This window comes from Musa acuminata, chromosome BXJ2-3, assembly GCF_036884655.1.
Source record: "Musa acuminata AAA Group cultivar baxijiao chromosome BXJ2-3, Cavendish_Baxijiao_AAA, whole genome shotgun sequence".
Lineage (NCBI taxonomy): Eukaryota > Viridiplantae > Streptophyta > Magnoliopsida > Zingiberales > Musaceae > Musa > Musa acuminata.
Window position 1 is genome coordinate 725016 of NC_088340.1, and position 15956 is coordinate 740971.

Consider the following 15956-nt stretch of genomic DNA (forward strand, 5'->3'; position numbering starts at 1 on the left):
GGTATGCTAAATCCAAGGGAATTTAGCATATATTTAATATTCTAAAAAATTTTGGAACTTGCATATATTAATTTCTGTCAATTAAATAATTCTAGACAATATTTTTTTAAAAGAAATATAGGAATAGTTTAAATATTTTCTTAACTCAAACTAACTAATTTTTTTTATATAGTTAGTCATGCTTAAGTTAAGTTAAGTTTTTTTTTTCTTGAATGAATTGTAAAGTGAGGATAATAAATGTGTGTATGTGTGTGTATGTGTATATATATATATGTGTGTGTGTGTGTGTGTAATATAAAAAAAAGGACAAACTTAATAATTTTAAATCTAAAAGGCTATATATGTAAAGACAGCTTTGTGTTGTTGGAAGAGAGATCCAATGCAGTTGGATCATATAAGAATAAATTCTTTGACCTAATCAACTTATTCTTTTTTTTTCTTTTATCTATTTTTTTACAAGACATTTGGGCAAATTTTAGGAGTTGTTAAATTTTTTATTTTATATTATTTTTTAAGAGTAAATGACAAATCTTATCATATAACCTTCATATCCACATCGGTATAACTTTCTTGTGTCCTTCACCATATATATATATATATATATATATATATATATATATATATATAATTGCTTAATGGATAGTAATAATGTAAATTTGTGCATATTATCTATGCATAATTGAATACGATCCACGTACAAAAGCAAATGATAATGCGTAAATATAACAGAAAATTAAATAGAGAAATAAGGGAAATTGTGATTATTCTTTAAAGTTTTCATAAAAAAAAAAAAAAGTTTCAAAAGCCATGGTGACTTTGTTTGTGCACATTAGTAAGAAGCTCATAAGCTATGTTTATATAAGCGATTGAATCCAAATCCCAATGTTGATCGACGATGATGAGATCATATCAGGAGATGGAGATGAACCACGAGACCAAAAATGAAAACAAAAGGAAGCAATGAAAATAGGTGAACAACAAGAGGTTATGGACGAACGGATTGCACCAAAAAGAGATTTGGATTCAGACAACGACAGAAGAATCAGCCATCTTGTCTGGGGTGAGCAGGATATGTTAAAAAGATGCATCCATCAGTCACGAGCAAAGCTGATCGGTGTTAACAAACATCCATCAATTCCATGTAAATTGGATTGATGCTGGGAATCAACTTTTCCCCGAGCAAGTATACATAGTAAAGGATCAAATCCCATTGTTTCAAGGGGATTGATTTATCTCATATTTGTTTATTTTGTTAGATTATGCAGTAAATTATATGAATAACAGGTGAGCAATAATGTAAATCTTGTCGTGAGAGAAAACGCCATGCGTTGTTGTCCTTTGAATATCTAAAAATGATTTTGGCAGCATCGACAGTGGGGAAATCAATAGGACGCCACACATACATACACACGAGAGTGCCTGTTGTTTCCTTACCTGTCGTAGTCATGTAGGGCAACCAGATCACTGGGAATCGATAAGTTTTCCACCATTGATGAAGACGTACACGCACCTTGGACCAGTTCATGGGAAATGAAAGTCAAGGACCGGTACCATCGCCTTTATTTCCGTGGAGAAACGTTGAAGTCACTTTAGTAGTCTCCTCTTCATTCAGATATCAACATAATTGCAAATGGGATGGGTCTTGTGGTTTCCTTCTGACAAATGATAAGAGACGATGAGTTTGGAAACGAAAGAAAATATCAGCATTAACTTTTCATCGTTAACAATTCATAAGGAGAATTTATAGTACTAAACATATGTCTACACAGCCGCCAACTCAGTACTGGAAGAAGGACGGTCCATTCTGACATGATAAAAGGAAGTGATCTATCACACCATACGGTCTGGTCCCTTGAGTTAAAAAAACACAGATAAAAAGGTTAATTGGTCCTAAGGAGTCATCATTCCGAGAGTCATCTTTAACCCACACCCTATCAAACATCTCGTATCATTTCCTATCAAGCACCAGAGAGTCATGACTATGATATGATAAGAACAATATCGTAGTCATCATGAAAGAGAACATAAGATCCCTCAACAATCATGAAATCATGAACTGTAAATGTTATTACTATGATAATTACCATAAGAAAAATATTCACTTATTACTCTAGTTATAAACTCTCAACAAACCTTGCTCATCAGATGAGGACCATCCAAGGAAAATTTTGATATCTCTCCTCTTTGTATCATCACATGAAGCACCTCTATCATACATTCGCTGACGAATCAAGGAACATGACTTAGGTTTTCTAGTGATATCAGAAGAGGCTCATCAATTTCTGAATGATGAAGTGAAAAATAAGTATAATTTTACTCTCAACACTTACCTTTGTATAAAAATAGTAGTAGTAACAGTAATAGCAGTAGCAGTAGCAGTAGCAGCAGTAGTCATAAAAGCATCGATCAGCGAAAAGTTGGTGGCCCGGCTTGTGTGTGGGATTCACCATCGCCTCACGAGCTGCCTGCCACATGCACTGGGCTTTCTCAGTGTGTGGCGACCGAGTAAAAGAGAAAATGATAAGATTCCCTTGGTGTACTGATCTGGCTGTTCCGGTACTGCGACGTGAACTGTTGATAGGAATAAGAAGAGGAGGGTGGAGGAGAGCCATCTACCTTATCAGTCTTCGTTTTCCTGCTGCATTAGAGATGGGCAGCTATGATTTGATAACCCTCTGACAGCAGCGAGGAGAGGGTTGGAGAGCGCCAGGAAATTAAGCCGACCAGCCCTGCAGCCTCGCAGTCCTTTGCCGAACAGCCCGTGAGCTGAAAGCTTTGATTCTTTTGGAGAATGGGACAAGAGGTAAAGTTTCAAACAGTCTTTAAAACAAAAAAAAATAACACTTACATAGAGGAGGGAAATTATGGTTTCGTTTCTGAGGACTTCATCAACGATAGGTCGAGCCCAAACATTGACGACGTTCACTTGCAGAAGACTCAAACTTGGCAGTTTGGGCCTGCAATTTGAATCACCAATCCAACCCAATATATATGTATGCATATAAAAATGACAACCATGGGCCAGAATAAGCAGCTAACACTGACCTGAGATCTACCGAGAAGGGCAGTCCACAAGTCAATGCGATTTATGCTGATCCTTCGAGATTGAACAAACTGCCAATAACAGAGTTTCTTCATGCTAACTCAAAATCATCGCTTCAATAGCTGCTGTCATGTTGCTGCATGTGAGAACTATCACGATCGACATGCTGGTGAATGTGCACAAGCTCAATAGGCCATCTTATTGAAGCTTTCAGGTCAGTTACATTTGGAAGTCACTCCAGCAGCAAGTAATGCAGAAAATATTTCTGTAGCACATCACTTGGTTGTATTGATCGAAAGATAAAGTCTCAGCTCCGCTAACCGGACATTAATAGATCGCTTATGACAAATTCAAGAGACCTGCACACATGTCAAAACTACAGAAAGTCAGCTAAAAGCAATCAAATTAGACAGACTCAAGATAACCACCAGTATCTTGTGTACTTACTCGTCCACTGGAGTTTTCTTGTGATGTTGTTTTATTTATTCTTTTTTTTTTTTAAGTAAGACACTTGGAAACCAAGATTTGTGTGGTCCATTTTCGCGTATATCTCGTCATGCTTGTGTCGATAACCACCAGTATCAACATGATGCAGTCTTACCCTTTGGTCTAGTCTACATGTTTTCCCACTTCTCTCGATCTCCAACCTGAAAGGGGGAGACAATGACAAGTGATATAGACCAGCAAGATGCATATCAAGACGAGAATTTTTTGCTTTGAAGCAGTTCTAACCGCCAAAGGTATCCAGTATTAAACTCTCCCTCTCCTCCAAAGGAGCTCACCTGTGGATACACCAAGAGACAAATCAGAGCAGTGAAAAGTTGGGAAATATATCGAGGTCTTGACCAGTAAAACAAAATAGAGATAATAATAAGTCACAAAGAAAAACAAAAGCACCATTTTCAGCAGTGCAGTTACCATTGGTTTTTCATTGAGTGACATTCAATCATTGCAGCAACTTGGATGATGATTGTCTTTTATACTGGTGTTGGTCATAAGAACACCTATATCTGTTGGAAGCAGCTCCAGTCCACAATCCATCTTCTAGAAATCAAAGACCTTTCTCCGCGACTTCAAGAGCCAGCAAAAATTCCTTTTGTTCCAGTTACTCGACACCAAGGTAAACCATGCCTGTATATGACGAAAAGTAGATTGCAATTGCAAGACTTCATGCAACCTGAAAAGATCAGTAAGCTGGTGCTAGCTTCAATGCTGGGATTTGACCCACCACAACAAGGCCAACCTTTATCAACAAAATAGGTAAGGATCTCAAATTTTCAGGTATGATTTTGCATGGATCAAGCTTGAAAAATATATGATGTGGGACCAATTTAGAACATCTCTTATTTGAATAAACCCGATTAGTTTATGAGCTATTTCGTATGTCTTAAGCTGCCACATGACAAAGTCTGGATTTTTTTTAATTTTATAGTATTAAATTATCCAAGGAGAAGAAAAAAGATTAAAAAATTAAAATTTTATCTTGATTGAACATTATAAATCTTGATAAAAGATTTTATTCATCTCTACAAAAATAGAAGTTTATCAATAAAAAATGTCATCAAAAGGAAAAATTCAATTTTTATAAAGAAAAAGACGAAAATTTTTAATGATGATTTATTTCTAAGACAAATTCGGAGTGTTAACTTCTTCCAATTCAACTTTCATAAAGAAGAAAAAGATGAAAAATTTTGATGATGATTTATTTCTACGACAAATCCAGAGTGTTATCTTCTTCGCGGAAGGGAGGGACAAATGATTTATTTGACTTGATAATTTTTTTATTTTTTTATTTTCATTTTTTTCTTGTACTCAGGGCAAATGAGATGTAGTGAACTGTAGGACAAATGACTTTTTTTCATAAAGAAGAAAAATAATTTTTTTCTTGTACTCAGGACAAATGACTTTTCTTCGTAAAGAAGAAAAATAAATTTTTTTATTTTTTTCTTGGACTCAAGGCTTAAGAGGCAAATGAAATGTAGTGAACATTGTACAATGAATAAGTAAATTGAGTTTAAGCTTGTTATCATATTATGCACGTGTGGTACGAGGCCAATTATATCATCATGAGACATGTCTAGGTGCTTCGTCTTCATCCGAAGAATTCTCTCCTTCAGCCAGAGCGCACGAGTTTGATAGTTATTTAATTTTTTTTCATATTCTCTTTTTATTATTGTCTTTTATTCTTATTTTATCTTTCTTTATTCTAAAAAAAGAACTTCGTCTACTCATCTCAAACTCATCCTACTTCAAAATGTCTCAATGATTGCCACTTTATATACTATCTCTTTCACGTATATTGACACCCAGGCAAACTACAAATCTTCATTCCAACTATTTTATGTCAGTTATATGGATCTTTATTTTGTTGTCGGTTAGGCTATTGAATGCAACATCCTCAAATAATTCAATAACGATAATGTTATTTCTCATTATTTTCCTCTGCATCCATTTTAATCTTCCATGACTGCTTGTAAAAAGCTTGAAGTGGTCAAATGTCCCTTGCCATAGAACTGAAGTGTCACCACTGAGGCCATATCCATTCTTGCATACTATATGTGCAATCATTCTCATTCTATATTACTTAGTTACACCATCATCTATCTTATTAACCTCATTAGGTGATACTCTTGTTCTCATATGCTGATTTCTAGCTACACAGCATCCTTAGTAGCAATAACTTCCATGTCATGTTTTGCCATTTAGTTCGCAAATTCCATTTTGCTCTTCTTTTTCTCTGCCATGTTCTTATAATGTATCATGTTTTACCATTTAGTTCTCAAATTCCCTTTTACTCTTCTTTTTCTCTGCCATGTTCTTATACACAATTCTCATGCCATTAACCCAAGTTTAATCTGAATCCTTCAAGCAGGTCCCAAGATTGAGAAAGGAGGGAGGATATGTGACACAAGTAACTGACAACTTTAAAATTTGGTCAAATTAATATGTACACAAATCCAAACCACATATACTACAGTGTAAATCAAAGCATCCACCTGGCTGTGGCATCAGCGCAATGAAGAGAAATAAGTGAAAATCTCAAAAGAATAGTGAGCATAATCATGGCACTGAAAAGGTTAGCCAGCATAGATATGCTATGTAAAACAAATCCAGATTTGCAGAATATATATTATACAAGATTATAGAAGATCTAAGGACTACTTATGATCTTAAGTAAACCATATTCTGGGAGGTAGACCCAAAAAAAGAGACAATTGACAATTAACGAAGATACTCCATCTCCATCAAAGTAAAGACAATTCAGATACGATGATTTTAGGGATTGTTTGAATTCTTACATCCATGGATGATGCAACATGATGATTCATGCATCTACTTATGAAACACCCAAAACAGGCTGGTGGTTCTTGGCTTTTTTGCAAATGCAGCAATCATAAGTCCCTTATTTGGTTGCTCACTTTTAGAGTCTGCATCAAATGGGCATATTACAAAGACGTGAACCAAATGTAACTTTTGTATCAATGAATTTGTGAATATTGCACCAAAACCAAATTAGCTGCTCAATTAGGTGTAGGCGAAAAAATAGCTTATGTCATTAACAACCACTTGTGTTTGGGGCAAATGCAGGATACAAAGAATCAAGGCCAATGAATGTATATAAGTAGATATGCAAGCCATATGCAGGAATCCCAGTAGCCCCTAAACTGACAAGGTAGACAGCAAGTTCAATGCTATAAGTTAATAAGGAACATAATAAAGAACACTAAACTGCCAAATTACCCATTCCTGGTGAAGCATGCAGGAGGTTGTGTGGCCATTTTTGTGTTTTCATAAGTTGTAGATTATGAGAGTTCATTAAGTATAACATCATCTTGTTTTGTAGATGAATCAGGTGGAGACTTCACAAACTACATGGTTAATTACATTAGCAAACATTACAATTAAATTAAGTGGAATGAAAAAAAAAATCAATTAAAGTACTAAACTTCGTAGACATCTAATAACAACAAGACATCCTTAGAAAAAGATTAATGGAAGTTGGTTACAAGAATCCTTATTCGTTGCACAGCTCCAAATCAGATACCGATATAAGAGGCATCGAGTTATTGTCTTTACTTCTGCGCAAATGTTATTTTCATCTTCATCTCCTGTTTGCAGGACAACCATCTTGATTTGTCCAATCTTTGCTAATTCATTCTAATCTCTCAATCAGACAAGATGGTTGCCACTGTTTCATCTTCCATCATGTTAATCATCTAGTAAACTACCTTTACTAGTAATATTGATCATCCAGCTCAGAAAAATGTACCAAAGTGATTAAAGAATGACTCAATTACTCTTTAACGTTAGATACTCAAAATGATCCTTTGCCTTAAAGATACTATGAAGAAGGTAATCATCAATTTTCCATGATGTTGATTCAAAGGTATACGATGACAATAATAAGAAGATGAAGACAGATGCAATGAAGATTCTAGAGAGTACCAGTAGCCAGCTAATCGAACAGACTGCTGCCGCTCCTGGAGCTCTACGGCAGATCGCGCGAGTGCAACCCCAAACTTCGTCTTCTCGGGGATCAGCTTAATCGCACTACCATAAGTATTCTGCCAAAAGAAATAAAGTTAATCGATGAAGCGATCTGTGATGGAGGATGAGACCCACGAAAATTGACGCCCTGTTGGGCGGCGGCGACAGGAGAGGGGAAGCCCTGGGGAATTCGACACCCAGGTAAAGGAAGAGGGTGAGGGCTAAGAAGAAGAAGACCATCAGGAGGAGGAGGTCCAGGATCAATTCTGCTGCCTAAACGGGAAGCATTGGAGATCGAGGGAAGAGCCGGCCGGCAGCCATAGGCGGAGGAGTCAGAGGACGGAATCTTGTATCCGAAGGGGCCCTGTCGGAGCGACGGCGACTCGCTTCACGCGGCCCTCCAGAGAGGTCGGCGACTCGCAATCTCCTTTGCAGACTGAAGCGCAAAAAAAGTTGCAGCGGTCCTTCGTGTGATTCTGGCAAATCACATAGCGAAACGTGGCACTTAAAATGATGATGTGGCACTTAAATGATTTTTTTACGTCCCGAGTTTCAAATAACAGTGCAGGCAGATGTTATTGGATCAAATCTAAATTCAAACCCGATAAGTTTACGCAGATGTTATTGGATCGATTCTAAATCCAAACCCGATAATTTTACGGGATCCTCACCCGGATCCCGATCCAATTAAATACGAGTCGTCGTGTGCTTTCAAATATCAATTCCGAATGCAATTATAACATTGCCACGGCACGACATTAGCTGATCAAGTCAAACAACAAACAAATAGACGATGAGTTACGAAATCAAATAATTCTCCACCATATGAATATGAATGCTACACCAACCCCCAGTCAAATCAATTCAACAGCCGACAAGGAAGTTGGACCCCACATCTCAGAGTACGCTCATGGATTTGGTGTTTTCTTGGGTAGTTGAAGCTTCCAAGTATCCGCAAACGTCCGCGTACTGGAAATAATGCGGACTCTGGAATCGTACCTGTCCCCCGCACTCGACGAACTCCCATTCTCATCGTCCCCCGGCCCAACTACCTAGACCCCACCTTTATTGTCCAATCAAGCGGTCCCGCGAATCCAGGTGTCCGTTTCTTACATGCCTAATCACGTGGTTCATGCTGTTGTGCATCGTTCTGTTCCTAATAATAATTGCCACGAGAGAGAGCGCGAGGGAAGCGAGTACGGTCGCCGTCTTCAATCCCTAGTCTCTTGATCTGGAGAACACCAGCTCCAAGTGAATCCCCTTCGATTTCTCGATCGCAGGGACTGGGAGAGCGAGAGAAGAGGTGAGACGAACCTCGAAGAGGAGCTGGAGGATAGGATTGGATTGGATTTGGTGTTAGTTTCTTTGCGTTGTCTGCATCGGGAAGGGAGGAGGGTTGAGATTTCATGTGTGGCGAAGGGCGGTTGACAGAAGAGAGTGAGCACGCATCGGGTTGAAATGGCACAAGACGGTGCTGTTTCCGCTGCGTGCTTACTGCTCTTCCTGTCAGTCAGCGTTTGTTGTACTTTTCTTCCGGCGAGAGCGAGGCTTGGAGACCCGTGCCTTTCCCCTCCGCCCTTTGTCCATGACTGGTCTCTTGTCGGAGTTTCCATCCATTGATCTTAATGTTGGCTCGTCGGATATGTTTGAGGAAGACTGGTGGATGGTTGATGGTTTTCGAGGTAGAGATTGACGCAAGTTGTTCTTTTTTTAATCTGCCTATGCCTCTTTGTTACTTTCATGTGTTCTTTCGTTTGCTCCAAGGAACTGCAAGTGATAGTAATCGATTTCTAATGGTACAGTTTTCTAATACTTGGGGGAATTTTAGGAAAGAGCGTGACTTTTGAGAAGGCGAGAGAGTACAGCCTGCCCCTATTCGGATCGCGTTGAAGTGGATGAGCGAGAGAGCAAGGAACCAGAAAGAGTACATGCGCTAGGCCTTTCACTCAGCAGATCGACTGTTCGGCCATTACGGAAGCCATTGTCTGCCAGTTTTACCTTCCTTCTTGTTCCCCTCTTCTATTTTATCGTCTTTGTTTAGTTTTTCTTTGTTCCTCCTTTGTTTTTTGCTGGTCTTGACTGGGGTTTGGTGGTAAGCTAATGGGAATGGAGAATAGGTGCTCTCGAATATTCATCTCTGCAGTAGCTTCGCCAGGTTGCAGAAAAGTTCAGTTTTGGTTACACATTATGAATTGTAAGGTTCTTTTTCTTCTAAGCATGTTTTCCCCTTTGTTGTGATCATGTCTCATTTGCCTCGGATGTTTCTTTGCCAGGTTGGAGAAAGAATTAGTTTTGATGATACTCCATGAACCGTAAGCATCACTCGCTTTTGTTTTTTTGCCCCTTATTTCTTTCATTCGACCATCTTTTGCACTCAAAGATTCTATTTTTTTGCTTCGTTTTACAGCCATAAATGTTTCTTGTTTTGGATAATGAAGTACCTTCCTTTTCTGTTTTGATGATGATGACAACTCCTGAATGGTTCAGGTACTTCTTCATTCAGGGTTTGGTAATTATCGGCCACATTCACTATCTTCATATTTTTCATTCCACGTGCCTTGGTTGACTAGATGAACTAATTGAGCGAAAGGGAGCGATCTTTCATGACCTTTCCATATCAAGATGTCAGGTTCTTTTAATCTTCACCTAAGCGTTCGTTTCTTGCCTCCACTTGGAGGTGGTACCATGGCTGCAGTAGCTTATTCCATGACGATCCCTCCTGGGTTTACTATCCTTATGGCTCAAAATCTTGTTGCTTGACTTTGTGGAACTCATAACTTTACTAGTTTATAGTTGGTTCCTCCTGGTTGTCTCTCTTTCCTTTATCTGGTATGACACCGAGAAACAGACTGTTGCAAAAAAAACCCCACAAGTTGTTTTGGAAGATGATATTTTTCGTTTTATTGCAGTCCACCTTTGGTGGTCCAGCCACTCATTTGTTTCTCTGTCGTTTGTGGTTGAAGGAATGGTTCGGTGCCTGACCATGGAAGACGACATTTTTATTATTTTCTTTACCCACTGAGGTAGGCTTACACTTTTGGTGTATTGCTCATCTTCTATAATTCCTTAAATTTGTTACATTGCTTTTTTTTAATCGATTTAATTTAATTAATAAGGATTTGACAACGTGAGGAGTGTCTTGTATTAGTTTAGACAATAATTTTAATTTTTTAGGTGGAACAGTCCATAGATTGTCTGGCAGAATCTACCTCTCATTAAGATGGACAACTTTTGGACTAGGTTGACTTTGTTTTTAATATGAAAGAGCATGATTGACTTCCTTCCAAGGAATCTGAAAGATCTTAGGTTTGTCTGCATTGTTCATCAGCTCAGGATATTATTTGGTAAAGGATTCATCATACTGTATTTCAAATTTTTGGACCTTCTGCATTTACACAAAAAAGAAGCTTCATATAGGAGCCCAAAGTCCATGTTAGTTGTAGGAACTAGATTTTTACTGGCTTATCAGATTATGCACTTGGATTTTCTTGCTAAGATACTTTTAGTAACAGTAAGCAATTAGGGTTATGTCACTTTCATCAAATTATTATCAAGATGAGGTTGTACTTAGACCATTGAGCAATCAACCAGCAAATTCATTTAGGACAAGACTTTTGGATGATAACTATATGGTAGGAAAATTGAAGTAGTAACTTAGATAGTAGAGCTTTTAAAATTTTTGGTTGCAAGGATCTTCTGAATTGTCGCCACAATGAAAAGATATGCCAACTGATATCTAGTAAGTCCATGATTAGGTCATGGAGTGCCCAACTATAAAGTAGTCCTATGAATTGTCCTGCCATTTTGAGTTATTCATGATGAATTAGGAGAACAATGTTAGTTCTCCCAATTTTCCTTTTTATTAATTCCTTCTAACTTGAGAAACAGAGTTCTAATTTGAATCCTGTAATTAGTGCTATTAATGCATATTAAATACGCTAGTATGATCCCTTCTTTATGTTCATAAATATAGGAGAAGACATTTATATTAGCTGAAATTATTTAGGTATTAAGGTAGAAACATGCATCTCTTCTAACTTCTGGAGTTCTGTTAAAATTTTAGATATCTAGATTATTTTGAGTTTAAGATCCTGCTCTTTTGCTATTGGCAACCATGATGCATATCATCCATTAGTCACCCTACCACGAGGACTGTATATCCCACTTAGTGGTGGATCTGGAACAAATAATATTTACCTTGTCTTGACACCATCAGTACTATCAAAAGTAGCTGTTCTTGTTGTCTTTAAGCTGAATGACTTATGACGAATCACTTAGTCCACCACATTCTATCTGCCATAACCATTTTACAGTTGAACAATGTATATAATCGAGATAATAAAGTATTACATTATGCATATTATCCGTGGTTGTACTCAATATTTGAAGTAGATAAAAATTCATTATCATAGAACTTGGAAAATGAAGGCTACATGCAAAGTGCTGATTAAACATCAATAAGATTTATCCTATTTATATTCTAATGATATCATCCTCTTGTGATAGTTCCAAATTTCTAAGTCATATTCAGTTGATTGCTTCTTGTTTTGTCATTTCCCCAGTCAAACGTTAATTATCCATTCTTTTCTACATTGGTTTTATTCAGTGGCTGAAGGCCTTGTCTTGCAGACGGTTAAGTTGGCTCTTGAGAAGAGTCAGACTTGACTGGTCTTGCTTCCGAAGCCTTTATCCTTCTGCTGCTCTGAATCCTTCTACTTCAACTCTTCATAAATTTCCCTATACATTCCTAATAGTAGTAGTACAGCCAGGCATCGTAGGCTCAAATGAGTTTGCAAGCACTGGAATACTTTAAGGAATACAAGGACCAAGCGTAAGCTTGGGTCAAATGTGTAAGAGGCATATATCTTTTTTTCTGAATATTCGAACACCTAGCTGAAATATTATGATATCAAGGTGAACATGATTATCTTTAAAATTACAGAGTTGAGTTATTATGATAGCAAGGTGAACATATTTACCTACAAATTACAGCGACATGAAATTCAGACTGACCTTTTATGCACATAGTCAGATTTTACAACCTAAATACATCGACTCTGGACTGTTTCACTATGTAATGCAAACTTCGATGAAAGAGATAGATAAAGAAAGACTTTATAGGACATCCCAACAACAATATGTCATAATGTTCCAACTATTTAGAGTAAGCTACATGGATCTTATCTCTCTATTTAGCTCAATTTAGGCAAATATCACTAGTCAAACTAAGAGCGATCAGGGTTGTTTTAATTAATTTTAACAAAGTGTTTTAGGTCCTTTCTATCTCTACTAGCACTAGTAGCGTTAATTGATTCATTCCATCCGCACTAGTAGCCTGATTTTTATGTGAACTAGATCATGAATAAAGTCACAATCAAGTCACTTGATCATAAGCTAAATTTACATCAGTTTTCTTTTTTCCGAACTTAATAGAAGATTCGATGTGCGCTATTCTATCCGCAGCCTATTTGGAACTTCTTAAACTCGAACCTAGATGACTAAATAATTTTTCTAACTTGAATTTTTTTCCAAAATATAACCTCCTAGCATATACAAGTTCATGCTGGACTCAAAGCACCATAAAATTACCACAATGAATATATACAAATAGGGATCGACTTCTTGGGATATCTGACCTTTACAGGGCTGTCCATCCAGGTTGGAGGCATGAATCTATGCAGAACAAGTTTTATCGGCCAGAACATATAAAGCCAATTGATCTTGGTTAAATGATGGTAAAAGTATGACCATAACAATCTGACTAGGAAGCATACTAATATTTCAATGAAGATCCTTATTTCTAAACAATATTGTTGTAAATACTTTAGAATTGATAAATACAACTTAAGCTGATATTGACATGCAATTGTTGATTGGCACAGGTCCGCACAGTTTAGGCTAGCCAGCATTATTGTCTTGGCATGGACTTTGGCATACTCGACACATGCAATCCTTAATTGTCAGTATTTTTTTATTAAATATTTTCATAGGACATAGTTGACTCTATAGTGAGGAACAGAACTTTTTATAGTCATGCAAAAAACTTCTGAAAAATTCTTTCCCTAAATATTAGAATTGTTTTGGGTTTAAAATTTATAATCTCCCATTCTTTAGTATTACTTGAAGAAATTAATATACATCTATCTCAAATTAAATTGCATGTATAGGAAATCGATTGGAAATAGCACATGTGTGGAAATGTGGAAACAGAAGCTAAGCAGAAGTCTAAACTCTAAAGCATGAAACAGAAAACATAACAAACTATATAGAATATCCACTACATATTCTAGTTCTCTGCATGTACATCAGTCCTATGTCCTTGTTACCGATGTATAAACACTTGTTCTTGTTCAGGCATTTAGATGATTAAACCACCAGCAGAATTTAGACTTTGTATGGTGAGCAGCATGTTTCATAAAATGTCAATAGCATCGCAACCTAAAATTGGTCCTGAATTGTATTTTTTATTGGTCTGAGAATTCACAAATACCAAATTAAGACACTACCTTTTTTAGATCAATTGGAAAGTAATGTTAATATCAAAAATTTCAACTTAAAGAGTTTCTGAGATGTACATCTTTTTTTTTTCCACGAACTGTAATAAAGGTCTAGTCGAACATTATGGGTTATTCCTGTGGATTATGTAATCTGCTATGTTGTGTACATGTATATGTTAATAGATTGATCTGACCAGCTAATTCTATCAACAGGTTGTGTAAGAGTTTGTGGATATTGAATCTTTCTTTTGGTGGACAAGTCTGCTATGATAAGATAGTTCTGTTATGATCTATTTTCAAATCATGATAATGATCTTTTTGTGTGTGTAGGATAAGGTTGTATACGTTGATCCTTTCCAAATGCCTCATGTGCTAGGCCACCCTTTGTTTAGGATAGTGGTTTTTTAATCATCTTCTCAAATAGTTAATTTGGAGTTAGCCTTTTAAGTCATGAGACTTACAGATTTGCAAAATGTTTAATTATTTTTTCTCTGATTCATACAATGAACTGACAATTGGTTTGCGGTCAACTACGGATGATTATCGTAGTTACTGCAATTATAGTTGTCATCGATTCACTGAATTCCCTTTGATGATATAATCATGTTTATTGTTTGAGAGTCTTTTTAAGTTGTCTCGTCTTATTTTATGGAGTCTGAAATTCCTTATAGTCATATTTAGGAATGAAGCAATTTAAGAGGAGATTGGACTAATGGATAATAATATGCTGGGTGATTTCTGTATATCTGGTATATAACACTCAACTTCTCAACTACCATATATAATGAATATGCAAAGTTAAAGCAGGAACAAGAAAAGGATCTGATTAACTCAACAGTAGCCTACATTTGTGGTAACTTCGATGGCAGTTGCACTCACAATTTCTCAGGTTGTGTGGTAAATCGTAAGTTGACATTGTCATAGAACTCGAGAATTAGTATGTATGTCAAGAATTAACATTTATTTATAGATTATGTTGTTGGGGATGTGTTGTCAGCTTAACTAAATTCTTAAAATTTATGAACTAGGTTCTTTCAAATAATTGTTTTTCTCAAAACTTATGTGAGGACCTAATCATCAAATGCCTCTCTTTTTATTTGCCAAAATATCACTGTACTGCTTTTTGGAAGCTTTGATCCTCAGATACTTTCTCCTCATCTTTTAGTGGCATTTTAGATTCTTCTTAAACCACAGTTGTATTGCTTTCCTATTCATCAGGCAAATCTGCACAATGAAACATGCAACGGTTCCATATGGTGTAGTAGCATTTTAAATTCTTCTTAAGCCACATTTCTGTTGCTTTTCTATTCTTCAGGCAAATCTGCACACAATGAAACATGGGATCTTTCCATATGGTTTGGTAGCATTTTAGATTCTTCTTAAACGACAGTCTTGTTGCTTTTTCTATTTTTTTCAGGCAAAATTCAAAGTGTTGTTATTTCATTCTCCTTTCAGGGTTTAGATTACATCTCATATGGACACAATCTTACAGACAAACAATAAGGCTGCAGCCAGCTATACTGTTTAAACAGAGCCAAAATGCTTGTCAACTGCATGTGGCCTTAAATGGATGTGTAAGATTTTGCTTCAACGGACTGCCATTACTTACTTCAGGGGATGGAGAGGAGGAAGGAAGAGTAAGAAGAGAAAGGAGGAGGCATTGCTCCTTCCTTCCACGCGGAAACTTTTTCCACTTGTAAATCTGGTATTAGCATCAATTGTTACTGCCGTTTATTCTGTGAGGCAAAATTACATATCGCTTCAAAACAATTAATTTCAGTTTAGCATAAAATTTAAAAATCTTCATATGTCCATTGTAGTTGGTCGAAATATTAAACATCATTAACATCTATTGGAAATTTAGTTGTTAGAACATTAAGAGTATTTTAGATATCAAACTATAGTTTCTACTTTCTAATTGAACTTAT

At 36.6% G+C, this 15956-nt stretch overlaps 1 protein-coding gene and 1 long non-coding RNA gene across 53 annotated transcripts; one reads left to right on the top strand and one right to left on the bottom strand.

The window, feature by feature from the left end:
* Nucleotides 1-1287: 1287 nt before the first annotated feature.
* Nucleotides 1288-7999, bottom strand: LOC135606720 (uncharacterized). 19 transcript variants are annotated; one of them, XR_010484904.1, is made up of 11 exons: nt 7769-7999; nt 7490-7608; nt 6343-6471; nt 3962-4220; nt 3776-3825; nt 3491-3690; nt 3046-3402; nt 2617-2957; nt 2331-2465; nt 2134-2252; nt 1288-1655 (listed from the first exon to the last, which is right to left on the bottom strand). It is a non-coding gene; the product is annotated as an uncharacterized LOC135606720 (long non-coding RNA). The 19 variants fall into 19 exon arrangements; XR_010484905.1 differs by lacking the exon at nt 6343-6471 and having other exon boundaries at nt 7769-7998; XR_010484902.1 differs by lacking the exon at nt 6343-6471 and having other exon boundaries at nt 3962-4174; nt 7769-7997.
* Nucleotides 8000-8675: 676 nt separating this feature from the next.
* LOC135606721 (uncharacterized) lies at nt 8676-15840 on the top strand. 34 transcript variants are annotated; one of them, XR_010484932.1, is made up of 8 exons: nt 8678-9213; nt 9360-9725; nt 9805-9843; nt 9939-10018; nt 10102-10160; nt 10495-10554; nt 13414-13490; nt 15484-15840. XR_010484932.1 is itself a non-coding variant. In XM_065097863.1 (7 exons), exons 3-7 carry the CDS (start codon nt 9837-9839, stop codon nt 15726-15728), a joined length of 411 nt encoding a protein of 136 aa, XP_064953935.1. In that variant the 5' UTR covers nt 8679-9213; nt 9360-9725; nt 9805-9836; the 3' UTR covers nt 15729-15840. The 34 variants fall into 34 exon arrangements, 1 of the variants encoding a protein (XP_064953935.1); XR_010484910.1 differs by lacking the exon at nt 9939-10018 and adding an exon at nt 13190-13266 and having other exon boundaries at nt 8676-9213; nt 10019-10554; XR_010484933.1 differs by lacking the exons at nt 10102-10160; nt 13414-13490 and adding an exon at nt 14700-14777 and having other exon boundaries at nt 8679-9213; nt 9939-10040.
* Nucleotides 15841-15956: the final 116 nt, after the last annotated feature.

Coding starts and splice junctions, on each gene's coding strand:
- LOC135606721 (XM_065097863.1), top strand. Junction 10,041..10,494: donor ACTTCTTCATTCAGGGTTTG/GTAATTATCGGC, acceptor TTGTGGTTGAAG/GAATGGTTCGGTGCCTGACC. Junction 13,491..15,483: donor GACACATGCAATCCTTAATT/GTCAGTATTTTT, acceptor TTCTCCTTTCAG/GGTTTAGATTACATCTCATA.